The sequence below is a fragment of the Hoplias malabaricus genome, chromosome X2 (genome assembly GCF_029633855.1).
Source record: "Hoplias malabaricus isolate fHopMal1 chromosome X2, fHopMal1.hap1, whole genome shotgun sequence".
NCBI lineage: Eukaryota > Metazoa > Chordata > Actinopteri > Characiformes > Erythrinidae > Hoplias > Hoplias malabaricus.
The window spans coordinates 8,525,359-8,542,801 of NC_089819.1; the positions used below are offsets into that span (position 1 = coordinate 8,525,359).

A 17,443-nucleotide genomic window follows, 5' to 3' on the forward strand; every position below is an offset into this window, starting at 1 on the left:
AAAGATCTGGGGTCTGCAGGGGGTGGAGACTTAACTCTGTATGGAACCAAGAGATAAGAGAACACAGCCCTATCATAACACACATAATCACACACACACACACAAAATATCATCTACCAACGAAATGTCACACTAAGGACACCCTCACATACTCAATTCACACAAACACACACACACACACACACACTACTGGAACATAATTTTGTATCCCGCCCATAATTTTCAATGGAAGTAAATGCAAATATTATTTATTTAAAGTCATATAGGCCTATTAAGCTTATAATAATAATAATTTAAAAATTAAATTTAAAATATTAAGCACATTTCAAGTACCCAATGTTGCTTGAAAAAACACCAAAAAAAATTAAAATATATAAATAACATAAAACAGCCAACCAAAGACATAGAAAAGCACAGCAGTGATAAAAAGAAGACCAAAACAGGCTCCCACAACTGAAGTCACTTTCAATACCAACACTATTAGTATTCACTAGCTGGAAATGGTTCCATTGGTCAACAGTCCCAGCTGAACTGAGCAACAAAAGCAAAACCATCCATCAGGTCATTATTATCATGTTAGAAATACACAATAAAGCACAGGGGTGGCACGGTGGTGCAGGTAGTGTCTCAGTCACATAACTCCAGGGGCCTGGAGGTTGTGGGTTCGATTCCTGCTCTGGGTGACTGTCTGTGAGGAGTTGGTGTGTTCTCCTCGTGTCCGCGTGGGTTTCCTCCAGGTGCTCCAGTTTCCTCCCACAGTCCAAAATAACATGTTGGTAGGTGGATTGGCGACTCAAAAGTGTCTGTGTTGCCCTGTGAAGGACTGGCGCCCCCTCCAGGGTGTATTCCCGCCTTGCGCCCAATGATTCCAGGTAGGCTCTGGATGTCCCTGAACTGGATAAGCTGTTACAGATAATGAATGAATGAACAATAAAGTACAATTAAGTGTCTATTTTCTTCTTTGTAGACACAGGTCAGTCCATTCGTATCAACCAATCATCTTGTAAAATCACCATCCAGTTAGGAACAAACAAACAATTAATAAGACCTTCATTCTGTTCTCCATAAGTTCTGTTCTTTTGACAAAGATGCAGAAATAACATACACTGCGTAAACTGAAGTCAGGTACTTTCATTATATTTATTCTAATATATATTTATTGACATAAAACAATGGTGATTAAAACAATCTATATGATTCAGTGCTCAAAATTCAGAAATATAATCACTCAATATTACTACAAAAAAAAAAGGATGAACTTTTTCCATAATATGTATGGTTTAATTTAGCATTTTCTGCATAAGCCCATCCTCTGAAAATTGATGAATATTTCATAAGGTCAGTAAGAACACTTACATGAGAGAGGTTCTATAAAAGCCTTATAAAAACAGTATACAAAAGTGCTTTCACGTGTGGTACAGCAGTAACGTTTGATATTAAAATATTAAAAGATATATGTACAATTCATGAGTTTCTGGAGCAGTAAAACAATAAAGTGATTGAATGTGTGGAAATACACAAGTGAAAAAGTAAAGAATAAAACACATTTTCAGTTAGAACACATGTCTCAGATGGCCATGGTCTACTGCAGCCATCTTCATTTGAACAGGAAAAGTGATGCATTGTTTATAAACTCTCAACTTAATCTTGGCAACATTACCCAAAAACAGTAAATGTTGCATATCCTTCATTATTGCAAATTATTTGTAATGATTTTAAAAATTTCATTACACAATGTAAAAAAAAAAAAAAAAAAAACCTGGAATATGTTGGAATTATTCATCCTTCCATTGCCTACCGCTTGGTCTGGGTCACAGGGGCTGCAGTCAGAGTAAAGAAACCCAGTCATCCCTCTCCCTAGCCACTTCTTCTAACTCTTCCAGAGGGATACAGAGTCGTTCCCAGGCCAATCAAGACATGTAGTTTTCCCATGGTGTTCTGGGTCTTCCCCAGCGTCTCCTCCGCGTTGGACCTACCCGACTCACCTCCCCAGGAAGGTGTCTAGGAAGCATTCAGACCAAATGCCCGAACCGTCTCAGCTGGGTCCTCTCAACATAGAGGAGCAGCAGTTCCACTCCGTATCTCTCCTGGATGTCCGAACCCCTTACCCTGTCTCTCCCTTGGAAGAGTCCAGACACCCTACGGAAGAAACAGCCACTTGTACCTGTGATCTCATTCTTTCGGTCATTACCCAAAGCTCCTGACCATAGGTGAGGGTTGGGATGTATATTGAACAGTAAATTGAGAGCTTTGCTTTCGGCTCAGCTCTCTCTTCACCACAACACTCCGGTACAGAGTCTGCATTACTGCAGATGCTGTGACGATATGCCTCCCGCTCCATTTTTCCCCTCACTCGTGAGCTCCTCCACTTGAGGCAGGAGATTACATCCAACCTGGAAAGAGCACATCACCCATTTCCAACTGAGTACAATAGCCTATGATTCTTCACTGCCTCTTCACACTCGGCCAGATGAAGTTAATAGGACCACATCCTCTGCAAAAAGCAGACATGGAATCCCAAGAACAACAAACTGGACACCTTCCGCCATTTGGCTATGCTGAGAAATTCTGTCCATAAAGCTTATGAACAGAATTGGTCACAATGGGCAGCCCTGACAGATTCCAACCCTAACTGGAAACCAGTCCGACTTACTACCGGCAATGTGAACCAAACTCCTGCTCTGTTTATATAGGGACTGGATAGCTTGTAGCAAAGAGCCTAGAACCCCATACTCCTGGATCACCCCCCACAGAATACCCTGAGGGACACGGTCGAATGCCTTCTCCAGATCTACAAAGCACATGTGAACCGGTTGAGCAAACTCCCCTGCACCCTCCAGGGTCCTAGCAAGGGTGAAGAACTGGTCCAGTGTTTTACGACCAGGAGGTTATTTACATTGCTACTCCTGGACCTGAGGTTCAGCTATCAGCCTGACTCTCTTTTCCGGTACCCCTGCATAGACCTTCCTGGGGAGGCTGAGGAGTATGATCCCCTTTAGTTGGAACACACCCTAAAGTCTCCCTTCTTAAAAAGGGAAACCACCATCTCCGTCTGCCAGTCCAGAGGCACCGCCCACGATGTCCACAAGACATTGCTGAGAGGTGTCAGCCAGGACAGCCCCACAACATTCAGAGCCTTGAGGAATACGGGTGAATCCCGTCCGCCCCTGGAGTTTTTTTGCCTACAAGAGTTTTTTGGTTACCACAGCTACCTCAACCCGAGTGATAGACAAGCCCTCCCCAGAGTGTCCAAACTCTGCTTCCTCTGTAGAAGACGTGCTGTTGGGATTGAGAATATCCTCAAAGTATTCCTTCCACCACCTAATGACATCTCCACTCGAGATCAACAACTCCCCACCCCCACCATATACAGTGTTGGTGGAAAACTGATGGTTTGCAAGAATGTTCTCAGACCAGACCGAAAGTTGTTTTCCATGTCCTCACCGAACTACTCCCATACCCGATTTTCTGTCTTAGCGACAACCAAAGCTGCAATATACTTGGCCCTTCGGTACCCATCAGCTGCCTCCGGAGTCCCAAAAACCAGCCAGGCTCAATAGGACACTTTCTTCAGCTTGACAGCCTCCCTCACCTGTGGTGTCCACCACCGGGTGTGGGGATTGCCACTACGACAAGCACTGACAATCTTGCGTGGAACATGGACTCTGCCGGATGTGGGAGTTAAAGACTTTCTGACAGGTTACTCTGACACACATTCACATCAAACCCTCAGCAGACTTTGGGCCTCACTGAAGAGCCCCTCCCCCAGGCCTAACTCCAGGGTGGGGCCCCGGTAACCCTATTCCAGGCGAGGGAAACTGTGTCCTTATTATTTTCTTCATTGGATCTTTGCTCATACATAAAGTAAACAATGGTGTTGTGTCAACCACTTTCTTAACGATAATCAATTTACTTGTAATAATTCACTAATATTTGGTAATATTAGATACTGCTAGTGTTATAAGCATTTAACCTCACCTACGATGAATCAGTCTGTATTTCATTATTTTCAATTCTACAACCATTCTATGCCATATTGTATTACATACAGATCTGTTCATTTCTGTTCCATCTGTCTAACTGATTAAAGTCCATTCCAGTTAAAATAATTTAAATTCCAGTTAATTTTAATTTCATTAAAGTCTGTTCAATTCAATTCCATGACATACTTTTCAGTTGCTTTCTGTATCTCTTTCTGCATTCAGAAATGATTCCATTGTATTCAAATCCATTTATTTTCACTCCAATTTATTTTCTTCAATTCCACTGAGTTCCTAAATTCTGTGTCCCTGGTTCTCTTCATGGAACTCTTAGATTAGGTAGAACTTCTGACCTTAATTATGAGCCTTATCTCTGTTTGCAAATGGATCTTTTGACATGTTTTTTATATAAATAGTGTGTTGATGTTTCAGAGGATGGTGCAGTAACAGCAGAGTCGTTTGGGCCGTGTGGACAGAGCTTTTGGTTCCTCAGGGATGGGCATGGCCTCTTGACTCTGGCTCTGCCTCTCACAGACAGAAGGGGAGGAGTCAGATGACATGGAAAGAAGGCGTCCGCAGACGAGCTGTGCAGCGTTGCCATCGGTTACAGAGCAGTCAGTGACAGTGCGTTCCCTGAGGGACATATCATCATCATCCTCATCAATCAGAATGATCTCTGACCTAAGCACACACGCCAATGTTCCCACATCTTCCGAGGATGCCATATTGCTGGAGTCCACCAGGCCCATGGAGGATGATTTATCCAGAGACGTGTCGCCACCGTCCAAGACACTGTCCTCAGCCTCAGAGACGCAGTGGGGACTACTGACCTCGAGCTGCTCACTCAAACCCTGAAACATATATAATATGTACAGAAATAAATGACAACGCACAGAAATTAAAAATAGAAACACTATAAAATTTTACTTCATACTGTAACAAGCAAATTACCTTTTTAAGTTCAACTTAGATTAGATGTGAATTATCTTTATTTTTTAAAGTAAAACAACTGCAGACATATTTCACTGACCATTTTTATATTCATCTGTTTCATCTAATTAATGTGTGGTGTGTGTAAACTGTTTAATGACATGAAAACATGCTTGATTTGCAGTTAAATGGGAAAAAAAAAAATTTAACTAATGCCTTATTAGTAAGTGTTGTGCTTGTATAAAGTTATATACAATCACAGTAAAAACACAAAATAATAATTTTAATAAAACAAATAAGAAAGAAGATTTTTTTTCTATAACGTAGTAGGTGAGAGTGAGTTTGAAGAACAATGTTTTGTTCAGATTCTTCTTGATTGCATGAATTTGTTAAATCACCAGCACACATTATTTAAAATCATTATTTATTAACCGCTAAAATGGTTAAAGTGTTGGATGATAACCTTAAATAATACGAACTGCCACAAGGAGAGATTTAGAAAATGTTAAACCAACACATTCACACAAAGAATATCACACTTACTGTAATAATATTATTTGGTTTTATTCTAATGTTATTTGTTTGTTTGTTATTAGTAAATAAACACTTACTGCTCAGATAAGTAGCTTTTTTAATCTCAATCTCTGGTTTCTGGTAGATTATAATAAATCTACTAAATATATATATGTTTAGTAGAATCTACAACAGAATTCACCATACATCCTGGTCACTAGGGGTCAGTGTAAGAGCTATTTTATAGCATGAAATAAAAATCACTCAATAAAATGACTAAATGCTCCTTTGAAAAACAGGGTCTTTTTTCCTTTATAGATTAATCCTTACCACTAGTGACTCCTTTAATGTAATGGTTTGTGATGTTAGTAAAACTGGACCCAAGCCATCAGACAGGGACTCAGTTGGGGTCTCAATATGTTGTTTTCTGTGAACTGAATGGTTTTCCTGTGTTTGGGGGCTTATATCTGCGGTTTTGATCTCTGGGGTCAAGGGGAGTTTGTACACAGTTCGTTTGGCGTTTCTGAAGAGTTCAGCTCTCTTCTGAGCATGTTCATTAGAGGACGAGAGACTGTTCATCAGGTTCTTCTGCTGCTTCTCTATACAAGTGGTCTTACTGTCAGAACCTGAGAGAGAGAGTGAGAGGACATAGACAATTATTTTACATCAATCTTAATTTTTTTTTAATTCACATAAAATTTCATCCATTCATTTTAGTTATGGAATATTATGTTTCCCGTGCTGATGCTTACACCTAACTCTTTGGATCCCTAACAGTGCTCAAAAGCTCCCAGAGATCATACCTGCTACTCAAGAAAATACTGGGATTGTAAGCTTCCTAGAAATTTCAAATCCAAATTACAAAAATATCTTTTACATATTATACTAGCATATGCCTACAGTAAAGTGTCTCCTTTTCTGATTGGGATTTTAACTAGGATTTTACTTATTGAATGGATGTGAATAATTCTCTAAAGCAAAGTCAAGTTTCACCCACTCCTGCAATGAAGTAAAATGCTAGTTCCTTTAATACAGTTGGGAGGAATAATAATAATAATAATAGTAATAATAATAATAATAATAACCCGGATAAGTGGTTACAGACAATGAATGAATTAATAATAATAATTATTGTTATTATTAATACATTATTAAATGTTAAAGATTATTGGAAATAACAAGTCACAGTTTCATGTTATAATAATTTGTGTAAGGTTTATAAAAATACTAATACGTAATTGTCATGTCTGCGCCACTTTGGAGTTTCAAACAGCATTAAAGTCACTTGGTTTATACATTTGTGATATGAAATTCCATCTACTGTGACCAGGCATAATTTATATATTGTTTTATGCTGCCATTCAATAAAATACTGTGTTATTATACTGCCTCTGGGCAATCAGGTTCTTTTTTTTTTTTCTTTAAATGCTTTCATTCTTTTTGCTGAAAGAAAGTCAGAGAAAGAAACAGAAAGAGAGAGAGAGAGAGAGAGAGAGAGAGAGCGCGAGAGAGAGAGAGAGCGAGCAAGAGAGAGCGAGAGAGAGAGAGAGAGAAAGAGCGAGAGAGAGAGCGAGCAAGAGAGAGCGAGAGAGAGAGAGAGCGAGCAAGAGAGAGCGAGAGAGAGAGAGAGAGAGCGAGAGAGAGAGAGAGCGAGCAAGAGAGAGAGAGAGAGAGAGATTGTAATCAGATTAAATGAGAATTTCTTTTCAGTGTTCTGTAAAGCTTGTCCAAAATAACAACTTATGAAAAGACATAATTTGTAAGCAAATCCTAAAACAGTATTTTAAAAAATCCATTAAAATATTATTTTTGCATATTTGTTGTGCTCACCAGCCACAGTGTTGTCCTTGGAAACCATGGCAAACGTGGTCAGATGGTGGTCAGAGTCTGCACCTGAGCCAAAAACATCTGGACACACAGACGTCTTAATTCTCCATCAGTCTTCAGGATTACTGTGGATTAATGACAAACATTCTAATACCATAGCAACTGATTACTCAGAATAATAAGTGCATAACACAGCACACAGAGTTTAAAAAGAAAGATATAAATAAAGAGGAGACAATTAGGTGACACTGAGAGGATAAAATACAGAAAAGGTCTTGTAAAATAATCAGCTATGACTTCACTGGTGTAGAAAATTCTGTAAGAAAAACTTCCTTCAAATCTGTTGGTACCCTTATTGCTCATTGTAACAATGTTTTATTATTCCTGAAATGTGAAGCAACCTTCTCACGTATAATTTTTATGTAATCAGCTGTGTATGCTGTTTAAATGGAGAAAAATAATCACTCTTCAATTTGGTACCATCATGTACCTAAGACACATGGACCTGAGAAAGCAAATAAAAAGAGTTTTCTGAAAAGAGAGTTGCTAGACTGGGATTTGCTAAAATGCATATTTACCAGCCACAGTATGTCTGGGAGAATGTTCTTTGAACAGATGAGACACAATGACAGGAAAAGGAACCACCACAGTGACAGTATTTTCTGATAGTGTACCATGAAACATTGAGGAGGCTCAGTTATGTTTTTGGGGCTGCTTTACTGCTTATCGCACTGGATGCAGGGTACAATGAAGTCTCAAGACTATTAAGGCATTCTGAAGCGAAATAAGCTGTCAAGTGCTAGAAAGCTGCGTCTCAGTCTCAGGTCATGGGTCATCCAGCTGAATAATGACCCAAAACACCCAGCTAAATGCATTCAAGAATGCCTCAGAACAAAACATGTGACAATTATGAAACGGCCTTTAGTGAGCCCTGAACTGAATCCAATCAAAAATCTACGGAAAGAGCCGAGGCCTGCAGTGTGTACAGGACACCTTTCAAACCTAAGACAGCTGGAGCAATTTGCTCAGGAATAGTGAATCAAACTACCTGTAAACAGATACAGAAGTCTCATTCAGAGCTACAGAAGTTATTTTCAGTGATTCCTTCTAAATGTTGTGCAACAAAGTATTAGGTTGAAATTCCCATCCATTTCGTCCATGTCATTTTCATTTGTGTTATTTATTTAAATATTCTGTTCAATGAAATATTATAAGGAAAATTTGCAATAAAAGTGTTTGATACTTCTCTTTCTGAGAAGATTGTGGATTTATGGGTACAAACAAATACGTCCACATTGGTAACAAACCGAATTGGAATAGAATTCATCAAAGCATCCAGAGGAAACACATGCAGACACAGGGAGAACACACCAAATTCCTCACAGGAGTAGGACTTGAACCCACAACCTCCAGGTCCCTGGAGCTGCGACTACGACACTACCTGCTGTGCCACCGTGCACTTACTATTATTATTTTTATAATTAATATTATTTTATTACTTTTTCTTTTTTTATTAACTCTCTAGGCATGAATATTCATTTCTGTGATACACCACTCACGTACCCTGCCTCTAGTGCAGGTTAACAATAAAACAAATGATTCATGACATCATATGTTAAAGCCTCATATATGTTCTTGTCGGTATGTTATTTAACCTGTTTTTTAGGTCACTGTTTTTTGACACGTTAAAATAAAGTGTCATTGAATGATATATAGCGCCACCTCCTGCTTGATTTGCTCCCACAATTTTCAACAATGGACATCAGTCAGTCTGTGAGTGAGTGACTCAGTAAGAGAAAATGACTGTCACAAGCCGAGAAGTGAAGATAAGAGGAAAACAAGAAAGTAAAGAAGATGAAAATGAAGAGTAAGTGAGTTATTTTTTGCTGGGTCGGGTGAAGGAGTTTGGACTTTAAAAGCAGTAAAAATAACTCAAACCTCCTGAGACTCTGAGGAGTTTTCAGACCAGCCTTTCAGACACACACACACACACACACACAGAGAGAGAGAGAGAGAGAGAGAGAGAGAGAGAGAGAGAGAGACTCAGGTAAGATCTTAGCAGCTCTCTGTATCTGATGTGATATTTCTTCTCTCAATGTTCAGGTAATTTTTCTTATGTGTTTGTGTAGGCATACACACAAACTCACCATTGCACGCTACCACACACTGACAGAATCAGGCCTTCATACATTAATCATCACTATTTTCAGTTACATACATCTTTATCTTACATACATCTATTTATATAAAGTTATTTTTGTTTAAAATTAATATTAGAATTGTTACAATATAAACAAAATGTGCATTATGTTAATCATTTCGTGCTCTCTCCTGTATTTACAGTATTTAGAGTACCCATCAAAACACACTTTTTAAATTTAATTCAAATAGACTCTGTTGATAAAACTACATTAATCCAGTCAATTATTGGGAAATTAAAAAGAGGTTGGAAGCCAGACATTTAATTCTAACAAACAAAACAAAAATGAATGTGTCCTTAATCTTTACTTTATTTACATAAAAAAAGAAAGTCAACCAAAAGTAGATGAAAACATTTTACATTACATTCCACTGAAAATGTAAGTATATTTATTTAAACATATATATGGTTATATGCATATATGTATTTTTCTTCATAGAGGTGCATTTCACTGTTTGTGATCCAAGTGAAAGATCTTAAGCATTTTTGCATTTCTGGATAAGTAATACATTAATTACTCATCTTTGAGAAAAGAGAAATCACCTCAAGACCATTTTAACACCCTTTCCTTCTTTCTGAAAATGTGTCACCAAGTAACATCTCCAATGAACTAAACATGCACGCACATAAAACACTCATCATCAAAAGCCATATCATATAATTACTAAAAGCTCCCTAAAATCGATAAGGAGGGAATAAGACTGACTCACCCGAGTATGTACGTGTGGAGCATCTCTGGGCGTGTGATCCACTCTCAGTGTTACACATTCTCAGGAGGGAGGGTGGGAGATAGAGAGAAGGACAGAGGGAAAGAGACAGAGGTAGGGTGTAGGGAGGGGGAAGAGGATGCAGAGGAAGACAGAGAATATGTGAATCCTTCTTGAACTTGAGTTCATCAAGAAATGTAAGTATATACATACACTGACCTGTAATAGGGAGAGTAGGTCATTGCTACTCAGGGACCATCACTGCAGAAACTGACTATATAACTTTAGGAGGAGGTTTATAGCTTTTTTTTTTCTTTTTTCTGTGTTTCTGGGACAGAGGAGTGTTTTTTGTGCAGATGGCTGTCCTCTTCCACACAAACTCGAGTAATAAATAAATCAAGAGAAACATTTCCACATGCATGTAAGTACAGACTCTTTGTGGTCCAGTGAACATCAGAATTGTGAAATATTAAACAGGTAAGTTACTCAGAAGAGCAAGAGGGATATCAGCAACACTGCCCCCTGGTGGACAGGCCCAGCATAATCCGTTTCCAAAAGTTTGTGGACACCCCTTCTAATCTACGTATTGACCTACTTTTAGTTGCATCTATTGTAATTATGCACATATAGAGAATAGAGGTTGTACAATCTCCAAAAGCATGAAACGAAATGGGACATTCTGGAGATTACAAACCAATGGCTATAGTCTGCCCTGAGAGGATAAGTTTGAACACTTTATTTGAACAATATAAATTTTTTTTGAATACTTTAAAAACTTACAAACTCATACCAGTCAACATTTCTTGGGAACATTACATAAGGGACATTTTCCAGCATCCCTCCCCTGAGTCATCTCACCATCCTAGCCACTATGCACATACTCCTGACTGGAGAAATACCAGTCAACGTAGGGTAAGGCTGGACACCAATGTTGAACAAGCTGTATTGTAGATACAGAGTGCATATTATTGACCATTGCAGTCCAGATATGTCTCCTGTGGCATATCAGAGTGTTGAAGTCTTGTATCAAGCACAAACCCAGAGAAATTCCACTTTCAAGACCATTGGTTTCCTCATTCAAAATGATTAAACGATATAATTGGAATATATTGTAAAGCAGTGGTAAACATGGCTCTGTTTCAACATGTTTGGAGTGTGTTGTAGGCATCAAATGCTTAATGCTAATTAAGTTTCTCAGTGAAATCATTGGATACATTTTCTTTATGCTTTTGTCAAATAAATACAGCTTCCAGAGAACTAACAAATCACAATACAGTTTCTAGAAATTCATCATTCATTCATTCATTCATTCAATGTGTGTAACTGCTTATCCAGTTCAGGGAATGTCCAGAGCCTACCCGGAATCACTGGGCGCAAGGCTGAATCACACCCTGGAGGGGGCGCTAGTCCTTCCATTTTTCTAGAAATGGGGTTTGTAATTATTATATACAAATATATTTATTTTAAATGACACTTAATTGCTCACAGGTGGACAATGCTTAGTGTAGTTTTACCTTTACAGCAGTACATTATATAATAGTAGAGTGAAGCACAGTACAGTAGATTATAGTAGAGTCCAGTGAATTATAACAAAGCACAGTTTGGTGCAGCATTGTTATTCTCTCATCAGAGCTGTGTTATGGTCTTTGTATTTCTCCTGCTATCAGCAGTTTGTGCGTGGTGCTCTCCTCCAGATGAAAGCTGTAGTGTGTTTGTGAAGATTCTGTCTGGAAGATACGGATGTTGACAGTTTTCGGTAACAGCAGAGGCTGAGAGTAACGTACAGTTAGGGACAGAGGTGCTCTTACAGCATCAGCTCCTAAAGAAACACACAAAAAATTTATGAAAACAATCTTTACAATCTTAATCTGCGTTCAATATTAACTAAAGAATATTAATTAATTTAAAGGCTGCTTTGCTCTGTTTCAAACTAGAAACTAGGGCTGGGCGATATGACCAAAAAACTCATATCTCAGTATGCCTAAAAGAAATGGCAAAATAAGATACAATATTACAAAAACCATAACAAAATATAATGTCAAAGTATTAGTGTTTATTTTTAATAACAAAAAGAGCATGCTGCCTTATCTAACTGTAATTATCAACTGTATGTCTAAGAAATAGTGATGGCTCGATCAAGTGTTTTTGCCCCCGATCCTGATTTGAGTCCTTTAATATTGAGTATCTGCCGATACAGACTCCCGATTTGATACTTAGATTTTCCTAGATATTGATGTTACACATATAAATAATTTAATATTGTATTTAATCTTATATGAAATTATCTAATGTGATTTTTATGCATAAAGAATTACTTTGATTCTAAAATCAGTCAGTTTTATTGTCATCATAGGTGTGTTGAGGGAAAAATTATATGTAGTTTCTTCGAGACACAGTGCAAAAATAAGATTTATTTTTTTAAGCACTTACTCAGTGCCACAAAACCAACGAAACCCTTTAGGCGGGACTATGACTCCATTGGCTGCAGCACTAAATGATGGACAGCTAGGTCTGGCTGCTGATAGGCTAAATAAAAGTGATGACCGCTGAGAAGCACATTCTCCATTTGGGAGCTGTGGAGTATCTGCCCCTTCTTCCGGCTGAGAAAGAGCAGCGTGTCTCAAACAATTCATGGTCTTAACAGCGCTCTTTTTTGGAATTAAAGCTTTGCTACTGGTTTCATATTTGTCCATTGTTGACTTACTCACAGTTATCAGAGAGGTAGTCCTGAGTGCGAGCGATAAATGTTCTGAGAACTGCTCCAGCGATATACATGAACAATGGCAGGACAGCGTAGAGTGTCTGTTTGTGTGTGCGAGCTGCGTGCAGCACATGCGTAGGTGGGTGTTCACGTGAGAGAAAAATAGAGCTGAACGGGACCGTTGTCCGCTGTTTTAAATGTGCTCAGATGGAAACTGTCCTCTACATACTCAATATAACTAATGGTAATTTTCAAAATCATATAAAAATACTATGGAAAGTATGGATGTTTGCTCAAGTCACATTCACGCGCCTGCATTTGAAAGTTCGCGCTTACGTCAGAATATCACGATATGGCAAAAGTCTTATTGAATTAAAAAACATACCGGTATTACCGTGAAAGATATTATATCGCCCAACCTTACTAGAAACATTTGTTTAATTTTATAGATCTTTGGGTTGTAGAAGCTAATGTAGCTGTTATTTAGCCTCATGGACTATGTGATGCCATGTGGTTTCAAACCCCAACCCCTAATATAGGGTTACTTGTAAAGTTTGTAAATGTGTTGTTTCTGGACAAGAGGTAGAACAGATGAGTCTCTGACCTTTGACCTTCTCTGTCTCTGCCAGACACCTGGAGACACCCCATAGAGAAGCAGGACACCCAACACTACCAATGGAAAAAAACAGAGGGAGAAAAACACCAGAAAACACACCACGGGCCCACCATGGAACTAATACACTCACACACCACACACATTCTGAGAGAGAGAGAGAGAGAGAGAGAGAGAGAGAGAGAGAGAGAGAGACAGAGAGAGAGAGAGAAAATACAGATAATACATTTAATTTACACCAAGTTTAATCAACATTTTGCAGAGCCCATACAGGCTAGAATATGTTTTAAATTCAAATTAAATAATGTTTTGTTACATTTTCGACTGGCATTGGCCTAGAGTCCTGTGGCTCCTTGCTGACTTTTTGAAACCGTGAAATGTGTAGTGTTTTTTTGTTTTTTTTAATAACAGATAATCCTGTGTAGTCTAAAGCAAAGTCATTTTTCATTTAATGACATACAACACAGAGAAAAAAACAACAATATTGGAATATCTCATGTCTTAATATTTCCTCAAGTACAAGTGCCTTCTATAAACAAATTATTTATGTGTATATACCACAATATTTTCTTAGGTGTAAGAAAAAATATGCTGCACTTAAATATGCACATTTTGAACACAACATCATTATTTCATGACATAAACATACGTAGTGTGCACATACCATCAGTAGTATCTGTGTGTGACTGCAGCACGTGAGAGTATGTACTGTTGGGAGAGAGGAGTGTGATGATGCTGCTCCACCCTTCCGCTTGCTCTTCCTCCACATTCTTCTGATCTCTTCTGAGGCACAGGGAAAGATCCACCTCCACTCCACTTTCCACTTTCCTGTACTCCCTCTCTCCCACTTGCAGGGAGAACGCTCCTTTCTTCAGCTCGTCCAGAGGCTGACGTAAACATACTCTCTCGCTCACGCATGCCAACCCTCAGACGCACACACACACAAAAAAAACAGTTTCATTATACACTAAAATATGGATAACAATCATATCCAAAAAAAGGTTGAAAACATTTGGAGCACATTTTTGCCTGTACACCCAACAATGAAGCAGCACTGATCTTTCAGATTTACCTGCAGTATATTTGAATATTTGAGGTGCACGCACTCTGACAAACATACACAAATTTTGCATCCAAACTACACTGGTTATTTATTTCAAACACTAATAAATACAGAAATATGGAGTTAGTGAAGATTTGTGCTCTGCTGTATGTTCCGCTAGGAAAAGGGAATACGGGTTACAATGAATCAGGAGCCTACCCTGATTTATTGGGTGTATGACTATATTTACTTTGTGGCTCATTCTGAGTTGTTTTGTCTGTAGTGACTTGTGGCCCTCTTACATGCCTTTACTGATTATACAATAGAGTGAGTCTCATGTAATTGTACTGCACGTATAAGAATACTTTTCATTGAGGCAAACTGTTACAAATATTTCCAAATATCTCCACAAACACTGCTAAGTGATAGACGAGATTGATCCCTTGCCGATATGTTTGTTTACACTGAGGATCGCATCACTGACATCACATTCAAGTATCATACAAAAGTACAGAGTCCAACTGAACCATGCCTGGGCCCACCTATTTATGCAGGCTGACACACAATCAGACGAGAGTCAATTGAAAAGGTCTTTGGGGGTCAATTGTGCACAGGCACAGCTTAATGTGAGTAAATCCTTAATCTCTTGATTTCTGCATCTCAGAGGTTCATCCACACTACTGACCTTTTCTCTGCTCCTCCTGGAATATGATTAAAATAGTAATTATAATCAAAACACAGGAAGCCATGCATTTTACTCTGTGAGCCACAAAGAGTAAACTCTGATGTGTCTATGAACTAAAGACAGTAAATTCTGAGGCGACTAAACAGAAAAGTTTCAACTCTGAGGTGACGGTGGGCTGAGGACAGTAAATTCTGAGGTGATCATGAGCTGAGTAAGCCCAGGTGATTGTGAGAGCTGTGAAGACTAAAATCTAAGGGGAGTAAATGCCAGTCATGTGCAGCGAGGGAATGAATGGTGATAAAATTGCTGTCTAACTAGAGTGTCTCCATAACCTCTGCTGTGAAGCTCCTTGTCAGCTGGAATGGCTTTAGACAGCTGCCTATGTAGGCCAGAACTAAAAAGTCATCTCATTAAGAATTGGGACACACCCCAGGTGCCCTTGTGGCAGCCTGAAATTTTGAAAATCATCTATTGAGCACAGTGACAGAATGTCCTGAAAGTATTACCTGAATCTGAGACTTCAGAAATGTAATATCATTTGTTTATGTGGTACAGCCCAACCATTCTATGATAATATGATCACATGTGTGAAAAAAAGAGGTCACTCACCATAGGGACTCAAGCAGAACAGCTGTGAACATTTTAAAATGCTCATTAGAGGAGAGCAGAGGTATTGTGGGTAGAAAAGTGGGATATCTCTGAAAGTGGAGTCTGGATAATCCCAGCCATATCCCACAGTGCTGCAGTATCGTCTCAGAGAGAGCTCCTCATACCTAAACACACATTTACATTTTTCTTATTGTGGTTTACAGTATGATCTTGCTACAGTTATTTCCCCATGACAGGATTTCTATGATCTTAAAAGTCCATCTAAAAAGTTACAAGGTGAAATATGCTGGTAACATTAGCTGTTAGAAGGGGAAGAACTACGTCCCCAATTCTGTATATTCTCAGAAATACATTTTTCAGGTTCCCGTAGGTGCTTTATAGAGATAGGGGACCCTTTAGTTATGTGACTATTATCTATGAATCTAACCTAGGGCCCTGTGAACAAAGGAACAATCCCCGTTAGATATATAATGTGGGGAAAAAAAACACTACGCAAAAACTGGCATTTCGTACAACTTTTCTTTTAAAACTTCTTTTAACTTTTCTTGGAGTCCAACGTCAGAGTGAGAGGCTACTTCTGAACCAGTTAAAGTGGTTCACGAGAAAGTAACTCCTGCACTTTTAAGGTGGAACGGAAAATTAAAACAGTTCCAAGTGACACAACGTAAACCCTGCAATAGATAAATATTTTGAATCCTAATTAGAAGCTGACATTCAACTACGACCATAGTCAGTATAACAACTTACCTGCAGTTAGTAAGTGTATAAATAAGCGGTTGTTTTTCTCTTTGGTCTGTGTTTATTTTTCCCCTTTTTTTCCTCACAGACTGCATTATAAAACTGAAGATCAAACCAACAGTTCCAGGAGGAGTGCCGTTATACTCCAGCACAGACCCAGGTTTACAGTAGAGATATTCATAAAGAAAATAAACACTCACAAATCCAACACAAAACACGGAAAAGACTGCGCTCAAACAGAACATTTTAAACACAAACAGCCTTCCCCTTTATGCCATAAACTTGTTCTGAGCTCAGAATATTAGTTTAAATGTTATAATTAATAATACACTGAATAAACCTTTACAAAAACTGTTGTAAACTGCGCTTTCGTAAATTAGTTTGACTAACAATGCGTTAGTGACCCCTAGCGACTGGGAAGGTCAAATACACAAACTACAGACAGAACTCTCAGACAAAAAATAAAAAGCGAATAGTATTGTAAAAACAAAGAGAAAACAAGCCTAATTTTGCCAAATTAACCATATAGCCATTGCCACAGAGGTGTTTCTGGCATCTGAAAAACAGGAAAGCCCATAATACATACCCTTGTCATTGGAGAGTCTGGAGAAGTGTCGGTCCTTCATATCAATGTCTTTGTTTACATGTGGTTATTATTATGTGATTGTGATACAGAAAATATGGAAAGCAGGACTAATAAATGCAGAAATTAAATAAAGGAGCACAAAGTTTATTTCATAATATATAACACAGTCACAATATATAACACATCAGTGTTTTTCTTGTTCATTTTATTTAAAAATAAATACTAACTGATCTAGCACCAAAGAACAAGGAAGACCAAAAGAACAAATTCAGCAGTCCTCCTCTCTCTGTGAGATATAATACATGTGTAAAT

The 17,443-nt window shown here is 38.4% G+C and overlaps 1 protein-coding gene across 1 annotated transcript; it reads right to left on the bottom strand.

The window, feature by feature from the left end:
* Positions 1-10,951: 10,951 nt before the first annotated feature.
* Positions 10,952-16,910, bottom strand: LOC136677128 (uncharacterized). The gene is made up of 5 exons (XM_066654548.1): positions 16,555-16,910; positions 15,808-15,971; positions 14,136-14,396; positions 13,463-13,618; positions 10,952-11,976 (listed from the first exon to the last, which is right to left on the bottom strand). The coding sequence occupies exons 1-5, from the start codon at positions 16,788-16,790 to the stop codon at positions 11,795-11,797; spliced, it is 999 nt and encodes a 332-aa protein (XP_066510645.1). The 5' UTR covers positions 16,791-16,910; the 3' UTR covers positions 10,952-11,794.
* Positions 16,911-17,443: the final 533 nt, after the last annotated feature.

What these genes read in the sequence shown, in the direction of transcription:
- LOC136677128 (XM_066654548.1), bottom strand. Translation starts at nt 16,790, where the DNA reads ATGTTCTGTTTGAGCGCAGTCTTTTCCGTGTTTTGTGTTGGATTTGTG. An exon ending in GTTCTGCTTGAGTCCCTATG is followed by an intron (nt 14,397 to 15,807) that starts GTGAGTGACCTC and finishes TGTGCGTCTGAG; the next exon opens with GGTTGGCATGCGTGAGCGAG. An exon ending in AGAGACAGAGAAGGTCAAAG is followed by an intron (nt 11,977 to 13,462) that starts GTCAGAGACTCA and finishes GTGTTTCTTTAG; the next exon opens with GAGCTGATGCTGTAAGAGCA.